Source organism: Pan paniscus, chromosome 13 (assembly GCF_029289425.2).
Source record: "Pan paniscus chromosome 13, NHGRI_mPanPan1-v2.0_pri, whole genome shotgun sequence".
NCBI classification, from domain to species: Eukaryota; Metazoa; Chordata; class Mammalia; order Primates; family Hominidae; genus Pan; species Pan paniscus.
In genome coordinates this window covers 38,985,682-39,011,714 of record NC_073262.2, presented here as the reverse complement: position 1 = coordinate 39,011,714, position 26,033 = coordinate 38,985,682, and the positions used below count along the sequence as shown (strand labels likewise).

The following is a 26,033-nucleotide window of genomic DNA, read 5'->3' as shown; positions in this document are numbered from 1 at the left end:
AGGTGAAGTGGACATTCTACATAATTCAATTTTCTGAACATCTAGAACACATCTAATATTTCTATAAATGTTAATTCATCAGATCCAAATAGATTTAAATATCCGTTCAGTCTACTAGTTGCTAATCTTTACTGAGCACTTAATGTAAATATAAATTGATTTAAGAATTAACCATATTTGACCAGGCTTAATTTACATGTCGACAGATTCAGTTGACTGAAGGAACTTTTTGCCTCTGAGGTGGGTAATAATGCTATTTCCACTTAATGGCTGAGGAAACTGAGGCACAGAATTAAATAACCTGCGCAAGGCCCACACAGAGAAGGAGCAGAGCTGGGATTTGAACTCAGGCTATCTGGATGTTGCTGAATCCAACCTCTTACACACTACCCTCATACTGTTTCCCAAATAAACTGTTAAAAGAAACACATGCTGTATTTCTTGAGACATTCGGGATGTCAGTATAAAGGAAACAAAAAGAACAACAACAAAATACAGTTGGACTGTTCACAATGTGGTAAATTTACTAGCACAATAGAGGTTAATTAGTTGAGCCCCCAAATGATTTGGATCCAGAAGCAGTATTCTGAGTGTAGATTTTTCCAACCAATTAAATGGATCATCTAACTGGTAAATCTTTATATATATGTTCATAGAAACTTAAGTTTGTATGTTTAAATTGAAGAATTTTTTTTTAAAGGGCCCAAACATTTGAAATTAAGTCCATCTAGGTGCATAAAATACTTTTTACCTTTCTTGAAGTCCTTTGAATATTTGTACCATGGTGTCAGCAATTTCTTCCATAACTTCGTGGTAATGGTAATTAAAAGCCATTTCAATGTCCAAACCAACAAACTCAGTTAGATGTCTATGGGTATTAGAGTCTTCCGCTCTGAATACTGTGAAGTTAATAAAAGAAATAGAGAGCAAACACTGATTTCAATTTTGGATAAATTGGGATTTAAATACAAACTTTTATTTAGTTGGATTCCAGTGGTATTATTTTCATATTACAGGGCTGGAAGGACCTCTGATGAACCATCTGTTTGAGCATTCTCTTGGACAGCAAGTTCATTATAAACTCCTACGGTCGTGCAATAAAAGCCGTACCAAATGTAAATTAATAAGAGAGGTTCATGAGAACCCTGGGGGAATGCAAGATCCTGAGGTGTCTTCTCAATATTTAAAAATATATTCAATTATGACCAAGATAGTGAGTTCTTCTCAATTTTATTAAAACCTGACTCAAACTAAGTGAAACTCTACCAATAAAGTAACATACGTATTCCATTTGACTACAGTAGTCATTTATAGGAATATTTGTGATGTGAAAGATGAGTCGAGCTAGAGTCAGGAAGACTGGACAGGAGGAAAAGGCACTGAGGATATTAAGAGCCATTAGCTCAGTCCAGCTAATATCCAGTCCAGCCTTAATATCCTCAGTGCCTTTTCCTCCTGTCCAGTCTTTTTGACTCTAGCTCGACTCATCTTTCACATCACTAATATTCCTATAATACATCCTCGCTCAGAAACTTACAATGGTTCCCAAATGACTACTGTAGTAAGACATAAAATGACCAAAAAAACCCTAAAACCTTTATGCTTTCGTAAGTTAATCCTAAACTATATTTCTCACTTCTTAATACTAACTTGTCTTATTTTTGTTTTCTTGTGTAGTTCTTGCTCTTTACTTACTCTGCTTCCTGTCTAGAACTCCATCTCTGTTGTCTATATATCCTACTTTGTCCTTAAAGTACATCTCAGTTTGAATTTTCTTTTATGGTGACTCTAGCAAACTCCATTTTCTCTCTTTTTACAGTTACTATTTATACTACATAATTAACACCCATTTGCTGATGGTATAGGACAATCTGATCATTCGTTGTGAAAATTATTTGATTATTCCCTATGACTGTGATATGTATGTATGTCTTAGTCTTGGGAGCAGGCACAATATTGATTCCCTTATCACTCAAAGCATGATCTGGAAATGAGCAGCATCAACAATACCCAGGACTTGTGAGAACTGCAGAATCTCAGACCTCTCCCCAGATTTACTGATCAGAATCTGTATTTTAACAAGATCTCCAGGTAATCTGTGTGCATATTAACATTTGAGAAGTGCTGGCTGGTTCTTCTTTTATGTACATGGTACCTAGCACAAGGTTATATAAGCAGCAGGTGTTCAACAAATAACTAGTTAATAAATTCAGAAAATTAAGACCCTTAAGGATCTTGCCAGTTTCTCTATTAGCAAGTATTTAATTTTTATTAAGGTATCAAAAAACATATATAAAATAACTTGGTAAGTGTTAAATAAAGTAACACTGGCTTTTCACTTACAATTAGCTTCAAAAAAGAATTTGCCACATGATTATGTGCCTGTGCTTGACTTTTAGCAAACATTTCTTAAAAACCATATTAATATAATTTATTAAATATAACATATTTGTTAGTAGTTTCTAATGGACATCAGCACATTACCAATAGTAAGGACAATACAAACAAAATAGTGAAACAGAACAGCTCTGGAATAAAATTGATAGCAAATTAGACAGAGGTACACTGTAAACTTACAGGAGTAAGAAATTATAAAGGACAAAAACATATATTTCTTTGACCACTGCAACTACCCGCTCTTCAGTGCTGATAGGGAGCTGAAAAGAGTCCAAATGGGAGCTAATTCTGTTCTAACTGCACTGAGGTATATTAAAATATATACTTAGGTATATTTCAGATGGTGTATATTTTCAAAAAACGCATTTTTAAAATGACATATTCTCAAGATAAAAATTTTCTTCAGCATTCCTCTGTAAGAATACATATGTTTATAATTGTATTCACATGGAATGATGCTCAACTGTTTAAAGTACTATTGACCATATTATTATTATTATTACTTTTAAGAAAATGTCTACCCAAATATATTATCTCTAACTCAAAGTCTAGCATTTGTGTAGTCAGCAGATAAAATAATTTAAGCTTTCAAAGTGTCTGTACATTATATAAGTAAAATGTTTCTAAAATTATAACTGCTGTATAATTAATTAACTTGGATAAAACATAATGGCCAAAATCTTACCTGGTCCAATAGAGAAAACCTTCTCAAAATCAGCACAAATGCACATTTGCTTATATAGCTGTGGGGACTGAGCCAGGTATGCATTATTTTTAAAATATGACACAGTAAAAACATTGGCTCCTCCTTCACTGGCAGCTGAAAGGTAAACATTTATATTTATATTATTATAATCAATTGTAAGCTTATCAATGCAAACCTCTAGTTAAAAAGTTTATACTCAGGTAACTCACTTTAACAAAAACTGGAAAATGAAGAATTGTGGCTAAATCATAGTCTATATACATCGTCTTCTATGTGATTCTAAATAGTTTATATTTAAACCAGATTTACTTCTTTGGCTATGCTTTTATTTCACTTCTGTGGATATATATGCTCCCTTTCTGCATCAATTTCAAAACTATTAAAGCCTCTTTGGAGTTGTTAAAATTTTTTTTTAAAATGAAAAAAGATATTCTTCATCATTTTTCCTCTTTTAAAAAAATTTCCCCAGGAGCTGGAATAATCATTTTTCTTTTCTTGAGATGGAGTCTTGCTCTGTCATCCAGGCTAGAATGCCGTGGCACGATCTCGGCTCACTGCAACCTCCGCCTCCCAGGTTCAAGCGATTCTCCTGCCTCAGCCTCCCAAGTAGCTGGGACTACAGGCATCTACCACCGCGCCCGGCTAGTTTTTGTATTTTTAGTACAGACGGGGTTTCATCATTTTGGCCAGGCTGGTCTTGAACTCCTGACCTCGTGATCCACCCGCCTCGGCTTCCGAAACTCCTGGGATTACAGGCATGAGCCACTGCGCCCAGCCTGGAATAATCATTTTTCTAATTATTAAGAATGCAATGTTCAATTGTGAATTTGTAACAAAATGCCATTTGTAACACACTTTCTAGTGTTAAACAAATCTAAAAAGGGTAAAATGATTAAGACAAGATTCTCATACAAGAATAAGAATTAGCCAGGCGTGGTGGCTCACATCTGTAATCCCAGCACTCTGGCAGGCCGAGGCAGATGGATCACCTCAGGTTGGGAGTTCGAGACCAGCCTGACCAACATGGAGAAACACTGTATCTACTAAACATACAAAATTGGCTTGGCGTGGTGGTGCATGCTTGTAATCCCAGCTACTCGGGAGGCTGAGGCAGGAGAATCGCTTGAACCTGGGAGGTGGAGGTTCGGTGAGCCGAATTCACAACACTGCACTCCAGCCTGGGCAACAAGAATTAAGGAAATTTCCCCATCATTAGTATTTACTGATTTTACAATGCAGTTTATACAAAACAAAACTGCAATACTAATTTCAAAAGAAATCTATATAATGAAAGTAGTTCCTGGTGTAAGTTCTGTAACAAGAATCTTGCTTTGTGTGTTACTGCCTCACATTACAATCATTATCACAAAAGGACTCCTGGAATAAGAAAATGTACTTATTAAGGTTGGTGATATATGATTGTTGCTATGTAAGATGGTCTTCAAAATAGTAGTCTCATGGCAATAAACCTTAATGGACACTTGGGATTCTCAAGTTAAAATTTTTATTAATATAAAGCAACTCTGGGGAGAGCAAATTTATTTTTAAAAATTAAGAGAAATATTTTGAAGCATACCTGAAATAATTTTAGGAGTTTGGATTTCCACAAAACCTTTGTTAATTAAAGTTTCTCGGAAGAGATGGCAGATGCCAGACTGGAGACGGAAGACTGCCTGACTAGTTGATGTCTAGAAGACAGTAATAAAATCTAATTAAATCAACGTACTTAATTACTAAGCACTAACTCTGTGGGCTAGGCACTGTGGAAACCTAACAATTCTTGCTTTCAACATTTTAAAATTCTAATAATTGCAGAGAAGACAAAAGGACACGAATAAATACAAGGCAAAAAGGCATGCTGGAATACAATGACTATATATGATCATATAAAGGTATTTCACCAGAAATCCTTAGTGAGCAGATGTTTTAATTTGTAGGAATTCCATAAAAGAAAAATGTTTCTTAACAATTAGTGAAACAACTTACTTGTGAATGGTCTGTTTTTTTTAAAGGCAACCAACCCATAAAGTGAGACATAGCAATGTTTGTGCAGCATACTAATGTTCTAAGTAAGATTTTGGTATTTGACAATAGATGAATAAAAACCATGTATTTTTATTTTAACCATTACAACAATACAATTGCAGATACTTGTGTATTTGTTCAATTAGATTAAGAAATTAAAAAGAAAAAAATACAATAAAAGGGGTAGGCATCCCATGACACTGATTTCCAATGTGGTACATAAAACAATAGTAGCGCTCCAACTGTGCAGCACAGTTGCCTGTTCTTTCTATTCTCTCTCTTTCCCTCCTTTCTTTCTCAGTTTCTCTGGTCCTCCTATTTACTTTTAGCCTCAATCAGTTGTGATGGTGACCAGAAAGCTCTAGAGGTAATTATCTCTACTTTAGACTAACTTTTGTCCACTTCTCTGGTCAAAAGAAGTGACTTCTTATCTTTAGGTCCTGGCTTATTATATTTTTAAAAAATAGCTATCCTATGACTAGGTAGGTGTTTAGTAAAACATGTGACCTCAAACCACTAAGTTAGCTGTGAATAACTGAGTTAGGTGAAGAAGGTGTCTTCTTAGTCTCATTACGAGAATTTCAATTACTTCTCCCATATCAAAGGGCTCACCCCTTCTGCATTTACACAGTAGTACCCTGTGAAAACACTGTTAATGGAATGATTACATTTCTTTCACTCTAAAGAATGATATTTAAATAATCTTGAATTTCTGCAGATCAGATAAAAACATTCATGTAAACTGGTCATATTTAAGTAACATTATTTTATAACTTACATTCAAAGTTACAAATCAATAGTTTCTCATAAAACAACAAAACCATTTCAAAGGTCTTTATAATTTATTAGATTATTTACTTACTCATTTTCAAGATGTCTACATTTAAACTACAGAAAAAGACTTGCATTTTTTTCACATTATGTGGTTTAGTAGAAACGTCTGGTTCATCCAATCAAAACAAATGGCATAATCTTCTGCTTTCAAAAACCTAGTGACCTATTTAGCAAAAAGCTGTTTCACTGTTACTGACAAATGTACAGAGATGTATTTCATTTAGAATATATTCTATAAGAGGGTCACTGAATACATTTTATTGCCGCTTGCCTCTTAGCTAGTTCAACTAAACCTGGCTCACTGCAACCTCCACCTCCTGGGTTCAAGTGATTCTCCTGCCTCAGCTTCCTGAGTAGCTAGGATTATAGGTGCCCGTCACCACGCCCAGCTAATTTTTATATTTTTAGTAGAGACCGGGTTTCACCATGTTGGCCAGGCTGGTCTTGAACCCCTGACCTCAGGCGATCTGCTCATCACGGCCTCCCAAAGTGCTGGGATTACAGGTGTGAGCCACGACGCCTGGCCTAAACTCACTTCAACATCTTGCTAAATGGAAATTAAACTTATGAACTGGTTGTCATAGATTATTTAATATGAATAGAAATTTCACCAATTATGTTTTTAAAAAACTGTACTTCTTCACTTCCTGATTGTACAAACAACTATGTTAATGTGTAACATTTATGGGGATCTGTCATATATAAGAAAAATGATTTTTTTGTCATTAGTTTCTTCAAGGCACTTGCTAATAGGAAGACGGCACCTACTTGATTAGACAGTGAACAGTTATTCACATGACAATTCTAATACATCCTAATTTCCACCTAGGATTTACATACTGGAGAATATTTTCTAGAAGATTCTAGCTTTTAAATGGTTTAATTTGAAAACCACCAATCACAGGGGTAGATGGGAAAAGAATTAAACAAAAAGGAATTACTAAATATAAGATGTTCTTTAAAAGTAAATAACAAGGAAGAAAAACAAATATTTCAAAATACATCTTCAACTATTTTGATTACGTATCTTACTAGCAAGAATACCCATTACTGCAAACAGAATCACATTGTGCGAGCGAATTCAGACTAGCTATCTCTGCTGGTTGGAACAAGACAAACGGGTAAGATTAGTATCCTGTAAACTCTCTGACTTTGCTCAGAGGAAAATAATGTCCTCAGGCCCAGGTTAGTCAGTTAATTTAGCAGAGGAAGAGTACTAAGCAGACTGCATCAGAGTCTGAGAAACTTTTTGTACCTACTGCTGGGTTGTCTTTCTACATTTATTCCTCCTTCAAAAAGCATTATCATTACATGAGAGAACAACACAATATAGTTAAAATAAGAAATGGTAATGGTATTTTTTCTTCTCCTGATCAAAACAAGACACTCTTGCGTAGAACACATCTAAAGAGAAACAAAATCGGTTTTTTATAGACTCATTTTAAAACTGTTTCCCTATTACATATTGATTACTACAACTGACTTCTACACGTGTGTAAGAATTTGACGGTTAAGGTAAAAATCAACAATGATCCAACTTATCAGTAAGATTACAGAGTGTATATAACAAAAGAAAAGTATGTTTAATAGGGTAATTATATATTAAATCTATCTCAAATTAAATGCTTCTAAACTATAGTACATAAAATGAATGCAACATATGTTAATTTCAATGCAAATATATAACAACCTTATTTTCAATTGACAAGGAATGTACAAATACCTTATATATTTACTTTATCATTACTATACTTACCCTTACCTTAAGATACCTAAATGAACAGGAAAAAGGCCTTCTTTATCATTTAAGTTATAAATCATACTAATAATATTAGTTTCCTTAATGTTTAAATCTAAAAATTGTTTTGGGTCAAACAAATATTTTAATGATTCCATAATATGTAAAAAAAAAATACTTCCTCCTCACTCATTAAACAAATATTTATTATATGCCTCCTAGTACTGGGCTAGGTGTTAGATGATAACGGTGATTACAGAGGGCATGAGGTAGAAGATAAACTAAATAGAAAGCAGAAAACTAATTTTTCTACACTTAAAAAAATTAATTTTAGAAAAGCAAAACGAAAAACCCAGTCCTTGAACTTTAGTTCTAAAAAAGCTTGACATTCCTTGTATTAAAATAGTACTTTTAAATTCTATAGCAAACTTCCCAAAAGTATGGTTATTAAAATTAAAACACTGCTATTCTGTATTATGTGAAAGATCTGAAATAAAGGGAAAAACAATATTCTGCATTTATAGAATTCCTTTCCCTGAGGTCCTCATAGCACTAAAAAGCAAAATTATATCTTTTGTGGAGAAGAGAGGCAGGTACACGGAGAGAAGTAAGGGTGTTGAGAGAAAGAATTTCGATAGGAGACAAAAATTCAAACAAACCCAAACTTTATACAGCAATCTTTAATAGTACTTAGCGCCTTACAATCCTCACAACAAATTACTTCCATGTTGTATTAGACTTGTAGCTTTTAAAAATACCTATTTAAGTTATCATCTTAGTTAAGATACCCACTATATCTTTTGCTTTTAATGGCTGTAGAGAATTCCTGTTCATTTATGGTTTATCAGGTTACAGAGATACTACTGTGAAGCTGGACTAGGGGTCAGGAGAGATAGTAGAAAAGGCAGTGGGAAAGACATTTCTAAAATGATACCTGATTTAATTCCAAAGGGAACTATTATTTTAAAAAATCAGATTTATGTAGAACTTTTTTTTTTTTTTTTTTTTTTTTTGAGATGGAGGCTTACTCTGTTGCCCAGGCTGGAGTGCAGTGGTGTGATTTCAGCCTCCTGAGTAGCTGGGACTACAGGCACATGCCACCACGCCTGGCTAATTTTTTTGTATTTTTAGTAGAGACGGGGTTTCGCCATGTTGGCCAGGCTGGTCTTGAACTCCTGACCTCAAGTGATCCACCTGCCTCAGCCTCCCAAAGTGCTGGGATTACAGGCATGAGCCACCATGCCTGGCCAGATTTACGCAGAATTTCTTTTTCCTTTTTTTTTTTTTGAGATGGAATTTCTTTCTTGTCGCCCAGGCTAGAGTGCAATGGCGTGATCTTGGATCACTGCAACCTCTGCCTCCCGAGTAGCTGGGATTACAGGTGCCTGCCACCACGCCTGGCTAATTTTTGTATTTTAAGTAGAGATGGGGTTTCACCATGTTGGCCAGGCTGGTCTTGAATTCCTGACCTCAAGTGATCCACTGTGCTCGGCCAGAATTATGTAGAATTTCTAACTGAACAAAAGGAATATCTGTGAGAAAGAAACCAAGCTGTCTGCAATTGCTATTATATTACATATAATAACAACTGCAACAGGGGGATTCCAGCTGTATGTGTTCAGGTTAACTGTGTCAAGACATTCCAACACATATTCATTCATTCTAACGTATGACAAAAACGCTAGCAGATCAAGTATGTATGTCCTATGGAGGGACCCTGTGATACATAGCAGTGCTGAGCATCCTTAAAATGTTTCTCTAACTGATGCATTGGTCTTGAGGTCAACAGTTATGACATCCCTGAGGACACCTCCCCTTGACTATTTCAAAATGTCCAGATCTACTTTCAAAGAACTCCTATAGCTGTGGTGATCAAACACCTATCATTCTCATGGCAGCCCCGAGTCCCCAATTTTCTGCCCACTGCTGACACAAACCAGCATTTCTTAAACTTGTCTTTTGCCTTCTACTATCATTTCTGTCATACTGGGTATCTCTTGTACTAGTACTTAAAATTTTCCTTTAAATCACATTTTAAAACTTAACTAACTCTAAGCAATAATATCCATGAAAACATGGATTTTATTTGCTGGTTATATTGTATAGCTATTAAAATAAAAAATGTTCATCTGTTTAACACCCAGAAATCACTGTGTACCTTCAGTGGTAAAGGTACCATACTTGGGAAAACACTGCAAAACCACTGAAATGTCATATAAGTTTCAATATATTGGCATCAAAACTACATTGCCAGGATAATCTCTTATACTACAAAATTACGAAACTTCTCTTAAAGAGTTGAGATTTTAATTTTTAGTTTGGAAAATATGTATTGAAAGTAATGAGCTAGGCAATGTGTTAGAAGATGGGCTATTGATATTATCTAATTTTTCTTTGTTTAAGCGTTTTGTGGCTTTGTTAATAGAAAGTTTCAGGGAGATATGGCAAATAGGCTTATTTCCAATCAGTTAGTGGAGGCTGCCCTGAGTGCTGTGTGGCTACTTTAAGCTCATCAAGAATATTATGTATATGGTATGTTGTGCCTGACTGGGGGCATTTGCCATGAATGTAATTCTTTTCTCTTGGACAGACTGGTAACTTAAGTCAAGGCAAGTGCATGAGTTAAGGGGCTAACAGTCTGTCCAAGAGAAAAGAATGGTGAAGACAAAGGTGACAAATTTCAAAACAAAAATATGTAATTGATAAGATGAAACCACACCATAATAGCAGATACTTTTCATTCATTAACCCACAGGGTCAAAGTAGGGTTCATTAGTGAACTATAAAATATATGCTCAGATAGCTATTTTCTTAATCCCTGCATGCCAAAATAGACCTAAACATTCAGGAAAAAAAGTTACAGAATTACATAGTAGGGGCTATTTGATAGTGTGATTTCAGAGGTAGCACTGAGGATAATGTGGTGTTATTAGCAAACAAAGAGAACTTTAGGAACGCCATGGGGTCTCAAGGGTTAGGATGCCCATGAGTCCTGAATTGTCTATCCCCTTGGCATGTGAAACCAAGTAGCAAAAAAGAGCTGATGATTCACCTTTAAAGATGGCTCAGTTTCTATGCTTACCTGGCAACCCAAGGGAGGGCATCCCTATTAAGGAGACCTCACACTACTAGTCTTATCTCCCCAACAAAATGATGTGTTCTTTGAAGATGACCAATACATATTCCACAGTATAAGAAACCTGTAATACGAACATAATAAATATTTTGTAGACTAGCTATAGTACAGGGAGGGGGTCTAGATAAAGAAATAAAAGAAATAGACTAATTTTGAACCAACGAATCCATTTGTATTTGGGAAAAGTACTTAAACAATGATTCTCAAGAGGGAAGACTAACATTTACTCCTAGGACAACCTTCACCTGTACCTAAGAGTGAGGTGAAATAAAGGGGACAATTCTGATCTAAAGGGAACTCTCCTGAATAGGTTCTGAGAAAACCCTCCTAACAACCTGCTAACCTATGAGGATGAAGCTAATTTGCCGTGCCAATCTGGAATATGAGTTATGTGAGTGCTATGTATGAAAAGGGTGCCAAAGACATTTTAATTCACTTTTCTAGGAATGAAAATTGCTTTAACCTTCTTGGGGGCTGGAAGGTGAAGTATTTTTAATCAGGGCACCTGCCTGTAAAGTTCAGAGAGAAAACAATTCATATACGAGAAAAAAGTTAGGCTACACTAGAACCTGACAGAGGATATATCTTAGAACGTTTGTATTATAGAAGAAGAATGGCAATTTTGCCTTTTATTTCCAAATTCTTTAACCCTTGACTTTGCTGAGAGTCTATGAAAGAGCTAGTTGGGGACTAAATTAGATAGTAGTTTATTTTTTATTTGTTGAGACAGGATCTTGCTCTGTTGCCCAGACTGGAGTGCAGTGGTACAAACATAGCTCACTGCAGACTCAACCTCCTGGGCTCAAGCAATCCTCCTGCTTCAGCCTCCTGAGTAGCTGGGACCACAGATGCAGGCCATCATACTTGGCTAATTTTTACATTTTTTAAGGAGACAGGGGTCTTGCCATGTTGCCCAGGCTGGTTTTAAACTCGTGTGCTCAAGCATTCTTCCCACCTCAGGCTCCCAAAGTGTTGGGATTACAGGTGTGAGACACTGCACCAAACCAAGACAGTAGTTTAGAAGGAAACTAAGGTGCTTAAAAACTTAAAGTTACTAATGTACACAACATCTCCCAAAATGTAAAGTCAAAGTAGGAGTTAAGCATGTGAACACTTGCAAGGGCCAAATAACATGAATGAAAGGAATGATATTTGCTGGGTGGTGCTGGACAAAGCAAAAGACAGTGTAAGAATCCTGTATATGTCCCATCTAGCATGCTAGCTCATGTTCCAGATTCTCCTCTTTTTAAGAAGTGTCATCCACATTTTAATGTGAAAACCCATTTTTCAATGGTGGCAATGAATTTAAACAAAACAATACAACCCAAAACCCAAAAACTCCTCAGGTCAAATTCTAGAGGCACAAACCAATAATAACTTGTGTGAACAACTAGCAAGGGCAAATAAATAAAGAATGATGTCTCACTCCTGTGGCCAACATACATGAAAAACCTGAGGTTTCTAGGTAGTATCAAGAGGACTTTGGATTACTGCTTGCTTTTCCTATACAAATTAAAATGGAAAAGGTAAAAGACAAAAAGCAAATAATTAGGAATAACATGAGTATATAATAAGGGTAGACTCACATGATGGTAGAATAGCCAAGAAGAACTCTTAAGGTGACAAAAAATTTGAGCTTGAGTAGAATATTTAAGTAAAAAAGGAAGATGTGGTCAAAATATTAAGAAAGATGCAATGGTTTTACTACAATAATGATGAAACCACTAAACTGTCTTTCACTTGCAACCAAACCAGAAAGGGAAACAGAAGACCCATGAGACTACTGCATAAACCACCAGAGCCAACTGCTTCTATATTTTTAATTTGGTGCTCCAATCAAATTCAAAGGATTGAAGCATTAATTACTCATCTCCACCTGGTTGATCTCAAATGTGCATGTAATTTTTTTCATAACTTTGTAGTGATATTAAAGGTTATGTTTCTACTTGCTGAATAACTTGTCTAAAAAAGATATCACCTGGAAGCAAGATCATTTACTGGCTTCAAATTCATTTGTCATTTTAAAACAAAGAAAGTCAATATCCTGTTAACTAGTATTTAACCGCTCCTGTTGCCTGCAATTCTTTTTAGGGGAAGGGTCAGTCAGAAAAGGAAATTGTTTCCTGTATTATCATACTTACAGTCAGGCAAATACCATTTAGCTTTATAAGCCTGAGACAGGTATGGTATCCCTGCCCCTCTCTAATGCGGCATAATTGCTTCACTTAATAAATAAATGAGGCATACCCTAAGATCAATGACTCTGTTGTCTAATCTTGTATCCTGGTTAACAGTAGCTCTTCCTTCCTAAAAAAAAAAAAAAAGAAAAGAAAAAAATAAATTTTACTAATATTTTGAAGAGCACAAAAAATACTTTTAGAAGCCATGTTTACTTTTAATTGAGTAGGATGTGTGTACGTTAATATTATGCCCGAAAATCAGATAATGGTAGAAACACAAAGTGCGGCCAGAGAGAAGTTAGCGTTAAAAGAGAGATGGAAAGAAGACAAAGAATGAACAGATATTAATGGTCCTTTCCCTCCTCCACCCCTCAAAGCCTTGCCTCATTATTGGGATATAAGAAAAATTAACCACCCACTTCTTCATTGATTCCTGGATTTAACCTGCTAGCCCCAGGTTGAAGGAACAGATAAAAGCTGACATAGAGTAGTGGTTCTCAAAATGTGGTCTGGGGAGCAGTGAAGGTCCCTGAGACTTTCCAGAAGTTGATGAAGTCAAACTTACTTTTTCATAATAATACTTTTTGTTTTTCACTCTTCATGAGTATACTGAGCAGTCTGCTAAAGATTCTATGATGTGTATTATCACAATAGAATGAATGCAGAGGCAATAAGAGAATCTAGTTGTCTATTAAGCCAGAAATCACAAAGAATTGTGGTTATATAAACAGAATGTCATCCGAAGGATGAGGGAGCTGAGTGGTTAAGGCAATGGACTGCTAAATACAATGTCACTCTTAACAATAATTATTTTTTGCTTTGGACAACTGTAATTTTTTCATAAAATGTTATTAGCTTCATTATTTACATAATACTACATATGCAAACATGTATGCAATGTATATATAATTTTTAATAAAGTAATAAATATTTAAAAATGTTTTAATTCCCAATACTGTAAATATTGATATATATACCAATAAAAACAAAAGCTTGTAGGGTTCTTAATTATTTTTAATAATGTAAAAGGCAACTCGATACCAAAAGGTTTGAGAATTGCTGATTTTAAGAGTAAGTTTAAATAACAATGGAGCTCAAAATCAATTCACAGACACCCTTAGTACATCAGGTTTTCAATGTTTTGCAAACTAAATATACAGAGGAAGCATAATATTTCATAAGTATAATTTTTACCTCTTCTCCTTCTGCCTCAGGCCGAACAGCATCATCCAGCTGCAGGGGCAGACGGGGTTCAGCCAAACTGATCACATAAATCTGTAAGTGAGAGATTACCAAAAATAGTAGAAGGCACACAAAATCTGCATCTTTTGCTTAAAAAACAATCTACAGTTGACTTAAGCATGAAGCAATGTTTGCATACATCTTTAATTGAAACTACTTGCTGAAATCAAACAAGATGATACAGGTTTTTTCACCTTGATGATTTGTTTAAAATGGGGATAATAATATTTTTTGCCTACCTCTATGGTTGTTAGAACAGTCAAATAAGATAACATATATAAAAATTATTTGTAAATTCTAAGATGCCTACCAATGTAATAAGTAATGACTGGGGTGTAGGCACTGGCTTACGGTCTAGCTATGTCAAAAAAGCTATGGTTAGGGGTTGGTGCTGTGGCTGACACCTATAATCCCAGCACTTAGGGAGGCTGTGGTGGGTTAATCACTTGAGCCCAGGAGTTCGAGACCAGGCTAAGCAACATGGTGAAACCCCGTCTCTACAAAAAACACAAAAATTAGCCAGGCATGGTGGCACGTGCCTAAAATCCCAGCTACTTGGGTGGCTGAGGCACAAGGATCACTTGAACCTGGGAGGCAGAGGTTGCAGTGAGCCAAGATCGCACCACTGCACTCCAGCCTGGGTGACAGTGAGACCCTGTCTCAAAAAAACAAAAACAGAAACAAAAACAAACATAAACACAAAAAAGCTATTGTTAGGGAAATCACTTAATCTCAGAGCTTCAATTAAAATAAAGCCTGCTATAAGAATCAAACAGAATAATAAATGTGAAAACACTTTACTCATGTGAAGGAGCAATTAACATATGACTTGCTATCATTTTTTTTTTTTTTTGAGACGGAGTCCCACTCTGTCACCCAGGCTGGAGTGCAATGGTGTGGTCTTGGCTCACTGCAACCTCTGTCTCCCGGGTTCAAGCGATTCTCCCACCTCAGCCTCCTGAGTAGCTGGGACTACAGGCACGTGCCACCACACCAGCTAATTTTTGTATTTTTAGTAGAGACAGCGTTTCACTATGTTGGCCAGGCTGGTCTCGAACTCGTGACCTCGTGATCTGCCTGCAATGGCCTCCCAAAGTTCTGGGATTACAGGCATGAGCCACCACGCCCGGCCATCTTGTTATTTTTAACAGCATTTGGCCAGCGCCACTGCCACTGCCACCACTAGGACCAAATTCAGTCCAGCTCTGCTACACTTCTTTTCTCATTCTTTCTCCTTTCAAGTACCCCTTCATTGCTCTCTCTCATCAAACATGTTACAAACATCTCATTTCCTGCCAGTCTCCTGGTTAGGAAATGCCCTAGAGGATGTTCCTTTATGTTGTCAAAATCCCTCAATAGGCCAGGCGCGGTGGCTCACGCCTGTAATCCCAGCACTTTGGGAGGCCGAGGCGGGCGGATCACGAGGTCAGGAGATCGAGACCATCTTGGCTAACAGAGTGAAACCCCATCTCTACTAAAAAAAAATACAAAAAATTAGTGGGGCGTGGTGGCAGGCGCCTACAGTCCCAGCTACTCGGGAGGCTGAGGCAGGAGAATGGCGTGAACCTGGGAGGTGGAGGTTGCACTGAGCCGAGATCCCGCCACTGCACTCCAGCCTGGGTGACACAGCGAGACTCTGTCTTGAAAAAAAAAATAAATAAATAAATAAAAATTCCATCAATATTCACTCACGCTAATTTCACATTTTAGTGATAAAAAGCAACTGGGTCATAAAGACTGAACTAGAGTTTTTTGCTTTTTGTTTTTCTGGCTACCTTTAAAAACCATATTACCATATTAGTTAACCCAAACTATGTCTGGAAAACCTGCTAAAGCACAAACGGGAAAAATACCTTATTTAGTTACTTCAGGAAAGGGAATTATACTCTTCTAGTTGGCAGATCAATATTGGCATTCAGCTTAGATACTCCAAGAAATAGTGTAGGATACTCTAGTATTCCTTATTATAAAATAGAATTATTTGTCACCACTCCCTAAACCCAAATTCTAGGATTCCCTTTGACAAGTTAACAGAAACTTGATCTCCAATCCAAACTGGAGAGCTGAAGAGCTGCTACTTCTACTTTTATAACTAGTGGGAATTCATCATCCTCTTTACTAGACCATGAGTACTCTGACCCCAGAGTCTTCACATAGTGCTTGGCACAAAGTACCTATCAACAGTAACTGCTGGCTGAATAAATAAATAAGTGATAAAGCAAAGTCACTACTTATGTAAGATTCTACTTAGTAGGTAATACTTCATGCTTTGTGAAATACTTCATAATTATTTTTATTATGGCAAATTCTGTAAGCTCTTCTGGCTTAAAATTTATTACTAATATTTATTAATGTTGCATTGCATACATCTAGACAATAAGAATATCTTAAAACTACATTTGCTTCTAGTAAAAAAACAGAAATATATATACACACACACACATACACTTTTTTTTTTTAGTTTTGAGACAGGGTCTTGCTCTGTCACCCAGGCTAGAGTGCAGTGGTGTGATCACAGCTCACTGTAACCTCCAACTCCTGGGGTCAAGTGATCCTCCCACCCTGGCCTCCCAAAGCACTGGGATTACAGGTGTGAGCCACCACATCTGGCCAAATTTTCTTTATTCAAGTACTGAAAAAGATGTGTTACTTGGAAGATGTGGGAGTTATCTTTCTTGGTCAACATAAATGGGTTTATTCATTTATCTTTATTCTTACTCTTTGGTCAGTTTGTCTTTACTAGGTTACAAACTTCCTGGTGGGGTTGGTTCAAGATGAGACTTACACAAAGACAACAAAGTCATTTGTCAAATTAGGTCAGTAAAAATTACAACGTTTTGTAAATCTTGAAGAGTTCCATGAAAACAGATTCCAGTTAAATACAATGTTACTCTTAAATCAGTAAGTACATATAGGCCTATCTCTGAAGCTGTCTGCCTGTTGGTCTGCCTGACTCTTACATATGGTCATGCATGTGCACACGGATCAGGGCGGGAAGAGGCCATGCTGTCTTAAAGACTACTCCTTAAGAGAAATTTAGTGATGTATATTGTAGATACAATCTAGACCTAAATCTGAGCACTGTAGGTTCAAACTGGCAGGGTTATTTCAATAGTACTAAATATGTGTGAATTCACTTATGGTTTTTTTTGTTGTTGAGATGGGGTCTCACTTAGTCACGCAGGTTGGAGTGCAGTGGTGCGATCTTGGCTCACTGCAACCTCTGTCTCCTGGGTTCAAGCAATTCTCTTGCCTCAGCCTCCTGAGTAGCTGGGATTGCATGCACCTGCCACCACGCCTGGCTAATTTTTGTATTTTTAGTAGAAACAAGGTTTCGCCATGTTGATCAGGCTGGTCTTGAACTCCTGACCTCAAGTGACACTTATGGTATTTTAAGTCAATGATAATGAGCTCTTTCAGTTTTTAATCCTGAGAAAAAAACAGATCAGAGATAAGTCTTGTTTAAAAAAAAAGGAAGCTACTGTTGGAATATAAGACCAATAAGGTACTATTTATTTTGACTTCTCTATGTTGTAAAAAATATCAGAAAAGTAATTATTATAAGACTAAGAATTAGTTAATTAATCATTCTTTAAAAGTACATCATCGTTAGTTGATGCAGTTTCTTCCTAGCATCGACGGTCTTTACAATTTGGCATGTTTTTGCAGTGGCTGGTACTGGTTGTTCCTTTCCATGTTTAGTGCTTCCTTCAGGAGCTCTTGTAAGGCAGGCCTGGTGGTGACAAAATCTCTCAGCATTTGCTTGTCTGTAAAGGATTTTATTTCTCCTTCACTTATGAAGCTTAGTTTGGCTGGATATGAAACTCTGGGTTGAAATTTATTTTCTTTAAGAATGATGAAAATAATGCTAGATGACGAGTTAGTGGGTGCAGCGCACCAGCATGGCACATGTATACATATGTAACTAACCTGCACAATGTGCACATGTACCCTAAAACTTAAAGTATAATTTAAAAAAAAAAAAAAGAAAGAAAATAAAAAAAAAAAAAAAAAAAAAAAGATGAATATTGGCCCCCACTCTCTTCTGGCTTGTAAAGTTCCTGCCGAGATATCAGCTGTTAGTCTGATGGGCTTCCCTTTGCGGGTAACCCGAGCTTTCTCTCTGGCTGCCCTTAACATTTTTTCCTTCATTTCAACTTTGGTGAATCTGACAATTGTGTGTCTTGGAGTTGCTCTTCTCGAGTATCTTTGTGGCGTTCTCTGTATTTCCTGAATTTGAATGTTGGCCTGCCTTGCTAGGTTGGGGAAATTCTCCTGGATAATATCCTGAAAAGTGTTTTCCAACTTGGTTCCATTCTCCCCGTCACTTTCAGGTACACCAATCAGACGTAGATTTGGTCTTTTCACATAGTCCCATGTTTCTTGGAGGCTTTGTTCGTTTCTTTTTACTCTTTTTTCTCTAAACTTCTCTTCTTGCTTCATTTCATTCATTTGATCTTCAATCACAGATACTCTTTCTTCCACTTGATCAAATTGGCTACTGAAGCTTGTGCATGCATCACGTAGTTCCTGTGCCATGGTTTTCAGCTCCATCAGGTCATTTAAGTTCTTCTCTATGCTGTTTATTCTAGTTAGCCATTCATCTAATCTTTTTTTCAAGGTTTTTAGCTTCTTTGTGATGTATTCAAACATCCTCCTTTAGCTCAGAGAAGTTTATTATCTATCGTCTGAAGCCTTCTTCTCTCAATTTGTCAAAGTCATTCTCTGTCCAGCTTTGTTGGGTTGCTGGCGAGGAGCTGCGTTCCTTTGGAGAAGAGGCGCTCTGATTTTTAGAATTTTCAGCTTTTCTGCCTCAACTAACAAGCAAAATAACCAGCTAACGTCATGACAGGATCAAATTCACACATAACAATATTAACCTTAAATGTAAATGGGCTAATTGCTCCAATTAAAAGACACAGACTGGCAAATTGGATAAAGAGTCAAGACCCATCAGTGTGCTGTATTCAGCAGACCCATCTCACATGCAGAGACACACATCGGCTCAAAATAAAGGGATGGAGGAAGATCTACCAAGCAAATGGAAAACCAAAAAAAACAGGGGTTGCAACCCTAGTCTCCGATAAAACAGACTTTAAGCCAACAAAGATCAAAAGAGACAAAGAAGGCCATTACATAATGGTAAAGGGATCAATTCAACAAGAAGAGCTAACTATCCTAAATATATATGCACCCAATACAGGAGCACCCAGATTCATAAAGCAAGTCCTTAGAGACCTACAGAGACTTAGACTTCCACACAATAATAATGGGAGACTTTAACACCCCACTGTCAACATTAGGCAGATCAATGAGACAGAAAGATAACAAGGATATCCAGGAATTGAACTCAGCTCTGCACCAAGCGGACCTAATAGACATCTACAGAACTCTCCACCCCAAATCAACAGAATATACATTCTTCTCAGCACCACATTGCACTTATTCCAAAATTGACCACATAGTTGGAAGTAAAACACTCCTCAGCAAATGTAAAAGAACAGAAATTATAACAAACTGTCTCTCAGACCACACTGCAATCAAACTAGAACTCAGGATTAAGAAACTCACTCAAAACTACTCAACTACATGGAAACTGAACAACCTGCTCCTGAATGACTACTGAGTACACAATGAAATGAAGGCGGAAATAAAGATGTTCTTTGAAATCAATGAGAACAAAGACACAACATACCAGAATCTCTGGGACACATTTAAAGCGGTGTGTAGAGGGAAATTTATAGCACTAAATGCCCACAAGAGAAAGCAAGAAAGATCTAAAATTGACACCCTAACATCACAATTAAAAGAACTAGAGAAGCAAGAGCAAACACATTCAAAAGCTAGCAGAAGGCAAGAATAACTAAGATCAGAGCAGAATTGAAGGAGACAGAGACACAAAAACCCTTCAAAAAATCAATGAATCCAGGAGCTGGTTTTTTGAAAAGATCAACAAAACTGATAGACTGCTAGCAAGACTAATAAAGAAGAAAAGAGAGAAGAATCAAATAGACGCAATAAAAAATGATAAAGGGAATATCACCACCGATCCCACAGAAATACAAACTACCACCAGAGAATACTATAAACACCTCTATGCAAATAAACTAGAAAGTCTAGAAGAAATGGATAAATTCCTGGACACATACACCCTCCCAAGACTAAACCAGGAAGAAGCTGAATCCCTCAACAGACCAATAACAGGCTCTGAAATTGAGGCAATAATCAATAGCCTACCAACCAAAAAAAGTCCAGGACCAGATGGATTCACAACTGAATTCTACCAGAGATACAAAGAGGAGCTGGTACCATTCCTTCTGAAACTATTCCAATCAATAGAAAAAGAGGGAATCCTCCCTAACTCATTTTATGAGGTCAGCATCATCCTGATACCAAAGCCTGGCAGAGACATAACAAAAAAAAGAGAATTTTAGACCAATATCCCTGATGAACATCGATGCAAACATCCTCAATAAAATACTGGCAAAACGAATCCAGCAGCACATCAAAAAGCTTACCCACTACCATTAAGTTGGCTTTATCCCTGGGATGTAAGGCTGGTTTAACATATGTAAATCAATAAACGTAATCCAGCATATAAACAGAACCAAAGACAAAAACCACATGATTATCTCAATAGATGCAGAGAAGGCCTTTGACAAAATTCAACAGCCCTTCATGCTAAAAACTCTTAATAAACTAGGTATAGATGAGACGTATCTCAAAATAATAAGAGCTATTTATGACAAACCCACAGCCAATATTATACTGAATGGTCAAAAACTGGAAGTATTCCCTTTGAAAACTGGCACAAGACAGGTATGTCCTCTCTCACCACTCCTATTCAACATAGTGTTGGAAGTTCTGGCCAGGGCAATTAGGCACGAGAAAGGAATAAAGGGTATTCAATTAGGAAAAGAGCAAGTCAAATTGTCCCTGTTTGCAGATGGCATGATTGTATATTTAGAAAACCCCATCATCTCAGGCCAAAATCTCCTTAAGCTGATAAGCAACTTCAGCAAAGTCTCAGGATACAAAATCAATGTACAAAAATCACAAGCCTTCCTATACACCAATAACAGACAAACAGAGAGCCAAATCATGAGTGAACTCCCATTCACAATTGCTTCAAAGAGAATAAAATACCTAGGAATCCAACTTACAAGGGATGTGAAGGACCTCTTCAAGGAGAACTACAAACCACTGCTCAATGAAATAAAAGAGGACACAAACAAATGGAAGAACATTCCATGCTCATGGATAGGAAGAATCAATATTGTGAAAATGGCCATACTGCCCAAGGTAATTTATAGATTCAATGCCATCCCCATCAAGCTACCAATGACTTTCTTCACAGAATTGGAAAAAACTACTTTAAAGTTCATATGGAACCAAAAAAGAGCCTGCATTGCGAAGACAATCCTAAGCCAAAAGAACAAAACTGGAGGCACCACGCTACCTGACTTCAAACTATACTACAAGGCTACAGTAACCAAAACAGCATGGTACTGGTACCAAAACAGATATAGATCAATGGAACAGAACAGAGCCCTCAGAAATAACTCCGCATATCTACAACTATCTGATCTTTGACAAACCTGAGAAAAACAAGCAATGGGGAAAGGATTCCCTATTTAATAAATGGTGCTGGGAAAACTGGCTAGCCATATGTAGAAAGCTGAAACTGGATCCCTTCCTTACACCTTATACAAAAATTAATTCAAGATGGATTAAAGACTTAAACGTTAGACCTAAAACCATAAAAACCCTAGAAGAAAACCTAGGCATTACCATTCAGGACATAGGCATGGGCAAGGACTTCATGTCTAAAACACCAAAAGCAATGGCAACAAAAGCCAAAATTGACAAATGGGATCTAATTAAACTAAAGAGCTTCTGCACAGCAAAAGAAACTACCATCAGAGTGAACAGGCAACCTACAGAATGGGAGAAAATTTTCACAACCTACTCATCTGACAAAGGGCTAATATTCAGAATCTACAATGAACTCCAACAAATTTACAAGAAAAAAACAAACAACCCCATCAAAAAGTGGGCAAAGGATATGAACAGACACTTCTCAAAAGAAGACATTTATGCAGCCAAAAGACACATGAAAAAATGCTCATCATCACTGGCCATCAGAGAAATGCAAATCAAAACCACAATGAGATACCATCTCACACCAGTTAGAATGGCGATCATTAAAAAGTCAGGAAACAACAGGTGCTGGAGAGGATGTGGAGAAATAGGAACACTTTTACACTGTTGGTGGGACTGTAAACTAGTTCAACCATTGTGGAAGTCAGTGTGGTGATTCCTCAGGGATCTAGAACTAGAAATACCATTTGACCCAGCCATCCCATTACTGGGTATATACCCAAAGGATTATAAATCATGCTGCTATAAAGACACATGTACACGTACGTTTATTGCGGCACTATTCGCAATAGCAAAAACTTGATACCAACCCAAATGTCCATCAATGATAGACTGGATTAAGAAAATGTGGCACATATACACCATAGAATACTATGCAGCCATAAAAAAGGATGAGTTCATGTCCTTTGTAGGGACGTGGATGAAGCTGGAAACCATCATTCTCAGCAAACTATCACAAGGGCAGAAAACCAAACACCGCATGTTCTCACTCATAGGTGGGAATTGAACAATGAGATCACTTGGACACAGGAAGGGGAACATCACACATCAGGGCCTGTAGTGGGGTGGGGGGAGTGGGGAGGGACAGCATCAGGAGATATACCTAATGTAAATGACGAGTTAATGGGTGCAGCACACCAACATGGCGCATGTATACATATGTAGCAAACCTGCACGTTGTGCACACGTATCCTAGAACTTAAAGTATAAAAATAAAGAAAAAGTAAAAAATGGAAACTGAAAAATAAAATAAAAGTACATCATCAAAAAACTTATAGCAAGATAGGTCCATTATTATTCACTTATATTGGTGAGTAGTTTTTCAGATGTGTTTTGTATTTTTCCCTATGTGGCTGTGGTAGACTGTTTGCAAAAATGGCTGCAATACTTCCTCTTGCTCCTCCATGTATATTCCCCTGCAATCATGTTGCTTTTCCTCCCATCAAGGGCTAGAATCTATTTCTCTACCCCTTAAATCTAAGTTTTGCTGTGTGACTTTGACGAGTGGAATATTTAGCAGATGTGACACAAGTAGAAGCTTGAAAAGTGTCTGTTCTTAGGGTTTCGCACTCTTGCCTTTGGGAACCCTCCTGGTACCTGAATATCAACATATGTGGGCTAGCCTGCTGGATGAGAGGAAGCCACAGAAAGAGATGTGCCAGATTTATCAGTGAGTCCAGCCAATGTTGCATGGAGCAGATGAGCTATCTCAGTTGGGTGCATCACAGAATTGTAAGCAAATAAACGTTTGTTGTTTCAAGTCACTAAGTACTGGGGTGATTTGTTATATAACAAAAGCTAATTGATTCAGTAACTAATTTATAAACCTCAGTATTTTACATTAATTAGTAAGAACATATAAATTTGACATGAAAACTATTAGAACCCAAATCTATTTCTATATGCGATTTTATATTTTGAAAAAAGTTACCTTTTGAACATGTAACTCAACATCTTGCTGTGTACAGCTTCCAATTTTCTGATTCACTTTTCTCACAACACCTTCTACATCCACAATGCTCTCTTTGTTGATGCTGTCGAGAGAAAAAATTCCCAACTTGAATCATCTCATCAGAGGTGTCAGAACTCCTCTGGTGTTTCAGCAGTAAAGCTGAATATGTTAAACTCTTTTTTAATACAGTAAGCCACTTGAGATAAAGCCAGTCTATTTAACCTACTTAGAATAAGCTATTACGTAGCATACCTTGTGAGATTCCTTGAAGAGATGATTTTTTAGATGCCATAATTTAGTTACCACTTATAAAATACTCTGGACATAAAAGGTAATAAAACCAGTACCGAATTGGGAAAAGTAGTAAAAAGTCTTTTAATTATTTATTAAAGAACATTTCCCTCCCTATTTTTGAGAATCACTAAGATCAGCATTTCCTATAATGAGAAATACTGGCTTCAATAAATGCAATTACTGGTATGTGATGGAATTAAATAATAGAAGACGGTCAACTGAAAAGATTTTAAGGTAATAAGAGGACATTAGCGTGCTGTTTTGCAATTAAATCCTCACTACCTTTAGCTTCTGAGTATACTCCGTCATCGGATTTATGATTATTGGATTGTGTACTCCCATTTAAAAGGGTGCCTATATGAAGTTTAATATATGATGAGTGTAAAATAAATGCATCTCCTGGACAGCTTATTTTTATAATAACTTGAATTCTGAACACCAGACACTGAAATTCTAAAATACAAAATTTATAAAGTAGCTTATTAAACACAATGATTTTTTTTTAATCACTAGTACATAACCAAGGAAGAAAATGTATACTCCAAAATGGTGATTCCCATACAAAATGTACCAGTTTTACTTTTGTGTATATTCTTGTACTGACAAAGTATATCACAATATAGTTGATGAAAAGGATAAGATTTAATTTTCATGGAAAAATTCTATTCATTCTGATGAGGATTTGGGTCTTTAGTAGTTGTGGTGCAATTAGACATTCCAGAAACCAGACAGTACTTACTTTAAACAAGAGAACACCAGAATCCATTTCAATGAAAAAGGATCAAAATGAGGATAATAGGTGAAGAGTAGTTAAGAAAGAAAATTGTTTATGTCACTTGGCTACACTGCCTAGAAATCTGTATGTCTGTTACCAACTAACTTAAAAAAAAAAAAAAATCAACAGCATGCATATCTCTTGTACTCTCGTAAGTCTCCTGCACTGGGGCTATCACCTAATACCTAGCTAAAATCTTGACTACTGAAGAAACTCAGAATTTATTATGGCAAAAGAAGTAGTTGGTGAACTAAGATAAGGCTCTTCTGAGGCTTGAAGGGATCAAGAGGCTCCAGTGGACTGTTATAAAGTTTTCTAATACTTGCAATCTAGTGTCACTGAACTGAATCTATCTTCAATTTGACTGCCACCTACCAGTAAATGTGATAACTGAGTGTATACTCAGGCCTGGTGAGAATTCTATTGCTTATCTCACACATCTTCACAAGGAAGGTTTTCTCCTCTGTATCGATCAATGTACTGCTTCATCAAGCAACCTGACCTGTCCCAAGTAGAGGTCCACTCTGCTACCTTTCTTCTATATCCCTGACCCCTTGGTCCCCTCATCTCACAAACTTTGACTCCTATTAGAAGGCATTTGCTGGCCCTCTGCACCTTCCATTATCAGACAGTCTTCTTCAAGCCAACTCAAGTCAAACACATCTACTTTTTTTTTTTTGAGACAGGGTCTTGTCTCTGTCACCTAGGCTGGAGTGCAGTGGCTCCATCTTGACTCATTGCAACCTCCGCCTCCCGGGTTCAAGTGATTCCCCTGTCTCAGCCTCCTGAGTAGCTGGGATTATAGGCATGTGCCACCATGCCTGGCTAATTTTTGTATGTTTAGCAGAGACAGGGTTTCACCATGTTGGCCAGGGTGGTCTTGAACTCCTGACCTCAGGTGATCCACCCGTCTTGGCCTCCCAAACTGCTGGGATTACAGGCATGAGCCATCGCGCCCGGCCCAAACACATCTACTTTTAAGGACTGAGAGTCATGCTAGTATCCTTCTAGAAAGAAGGTGGAATGTAGTCAAAGATACTCTGCCCAGGGCTGGCTGTAGGTCCAATTAAAGCAAAAAAAAATTCCCTCTTCT

The 26,033-nt window shown here is 36.9% G+C and overlaps 1 protein-coding gene across 1 annotated transcript in view; it reads right to left on the bottom strand.

Moving 5' to 3' along the window:
• Positions 1 to 26,033, bottom strand: part of DARS1 (aspartyl-tRNA synthetase 1) — a 79,441-nt gene that overhangs the window by 13,358 nt on the left and 40,050 nt on the right. The window contains exons 5-10 of the mRNA XM_003822817.5: positions 23,851 to 23,953; positions 14,211 to 14,291; positions 13,084 to 13,143; positions 4,680 to 4,791; positions 3,083 to 3,217; positions 752 to 899 (exon numbers count right to left, since the gene is read on the bottom strand). Of these exons, the coding sequence (XP_003822865.1) occupies positions 752 to 899; positions 3,083 to 3,217; positions 4,680 to 4,791; positions 13,084 to 13,143; positions 14,211 to 14,291; positions 23,851 to 23,953 (639 nt within the window). The remainder of the gene's footprint in view (positions 1 to 751; positions 900 to 3,082; positions 3,218 to 4,679; positions 4,792 to 13,083; positions 13,144 to 14,210; positions 14,292 to 23,850; positions 23,954 to 26,033) is intronic.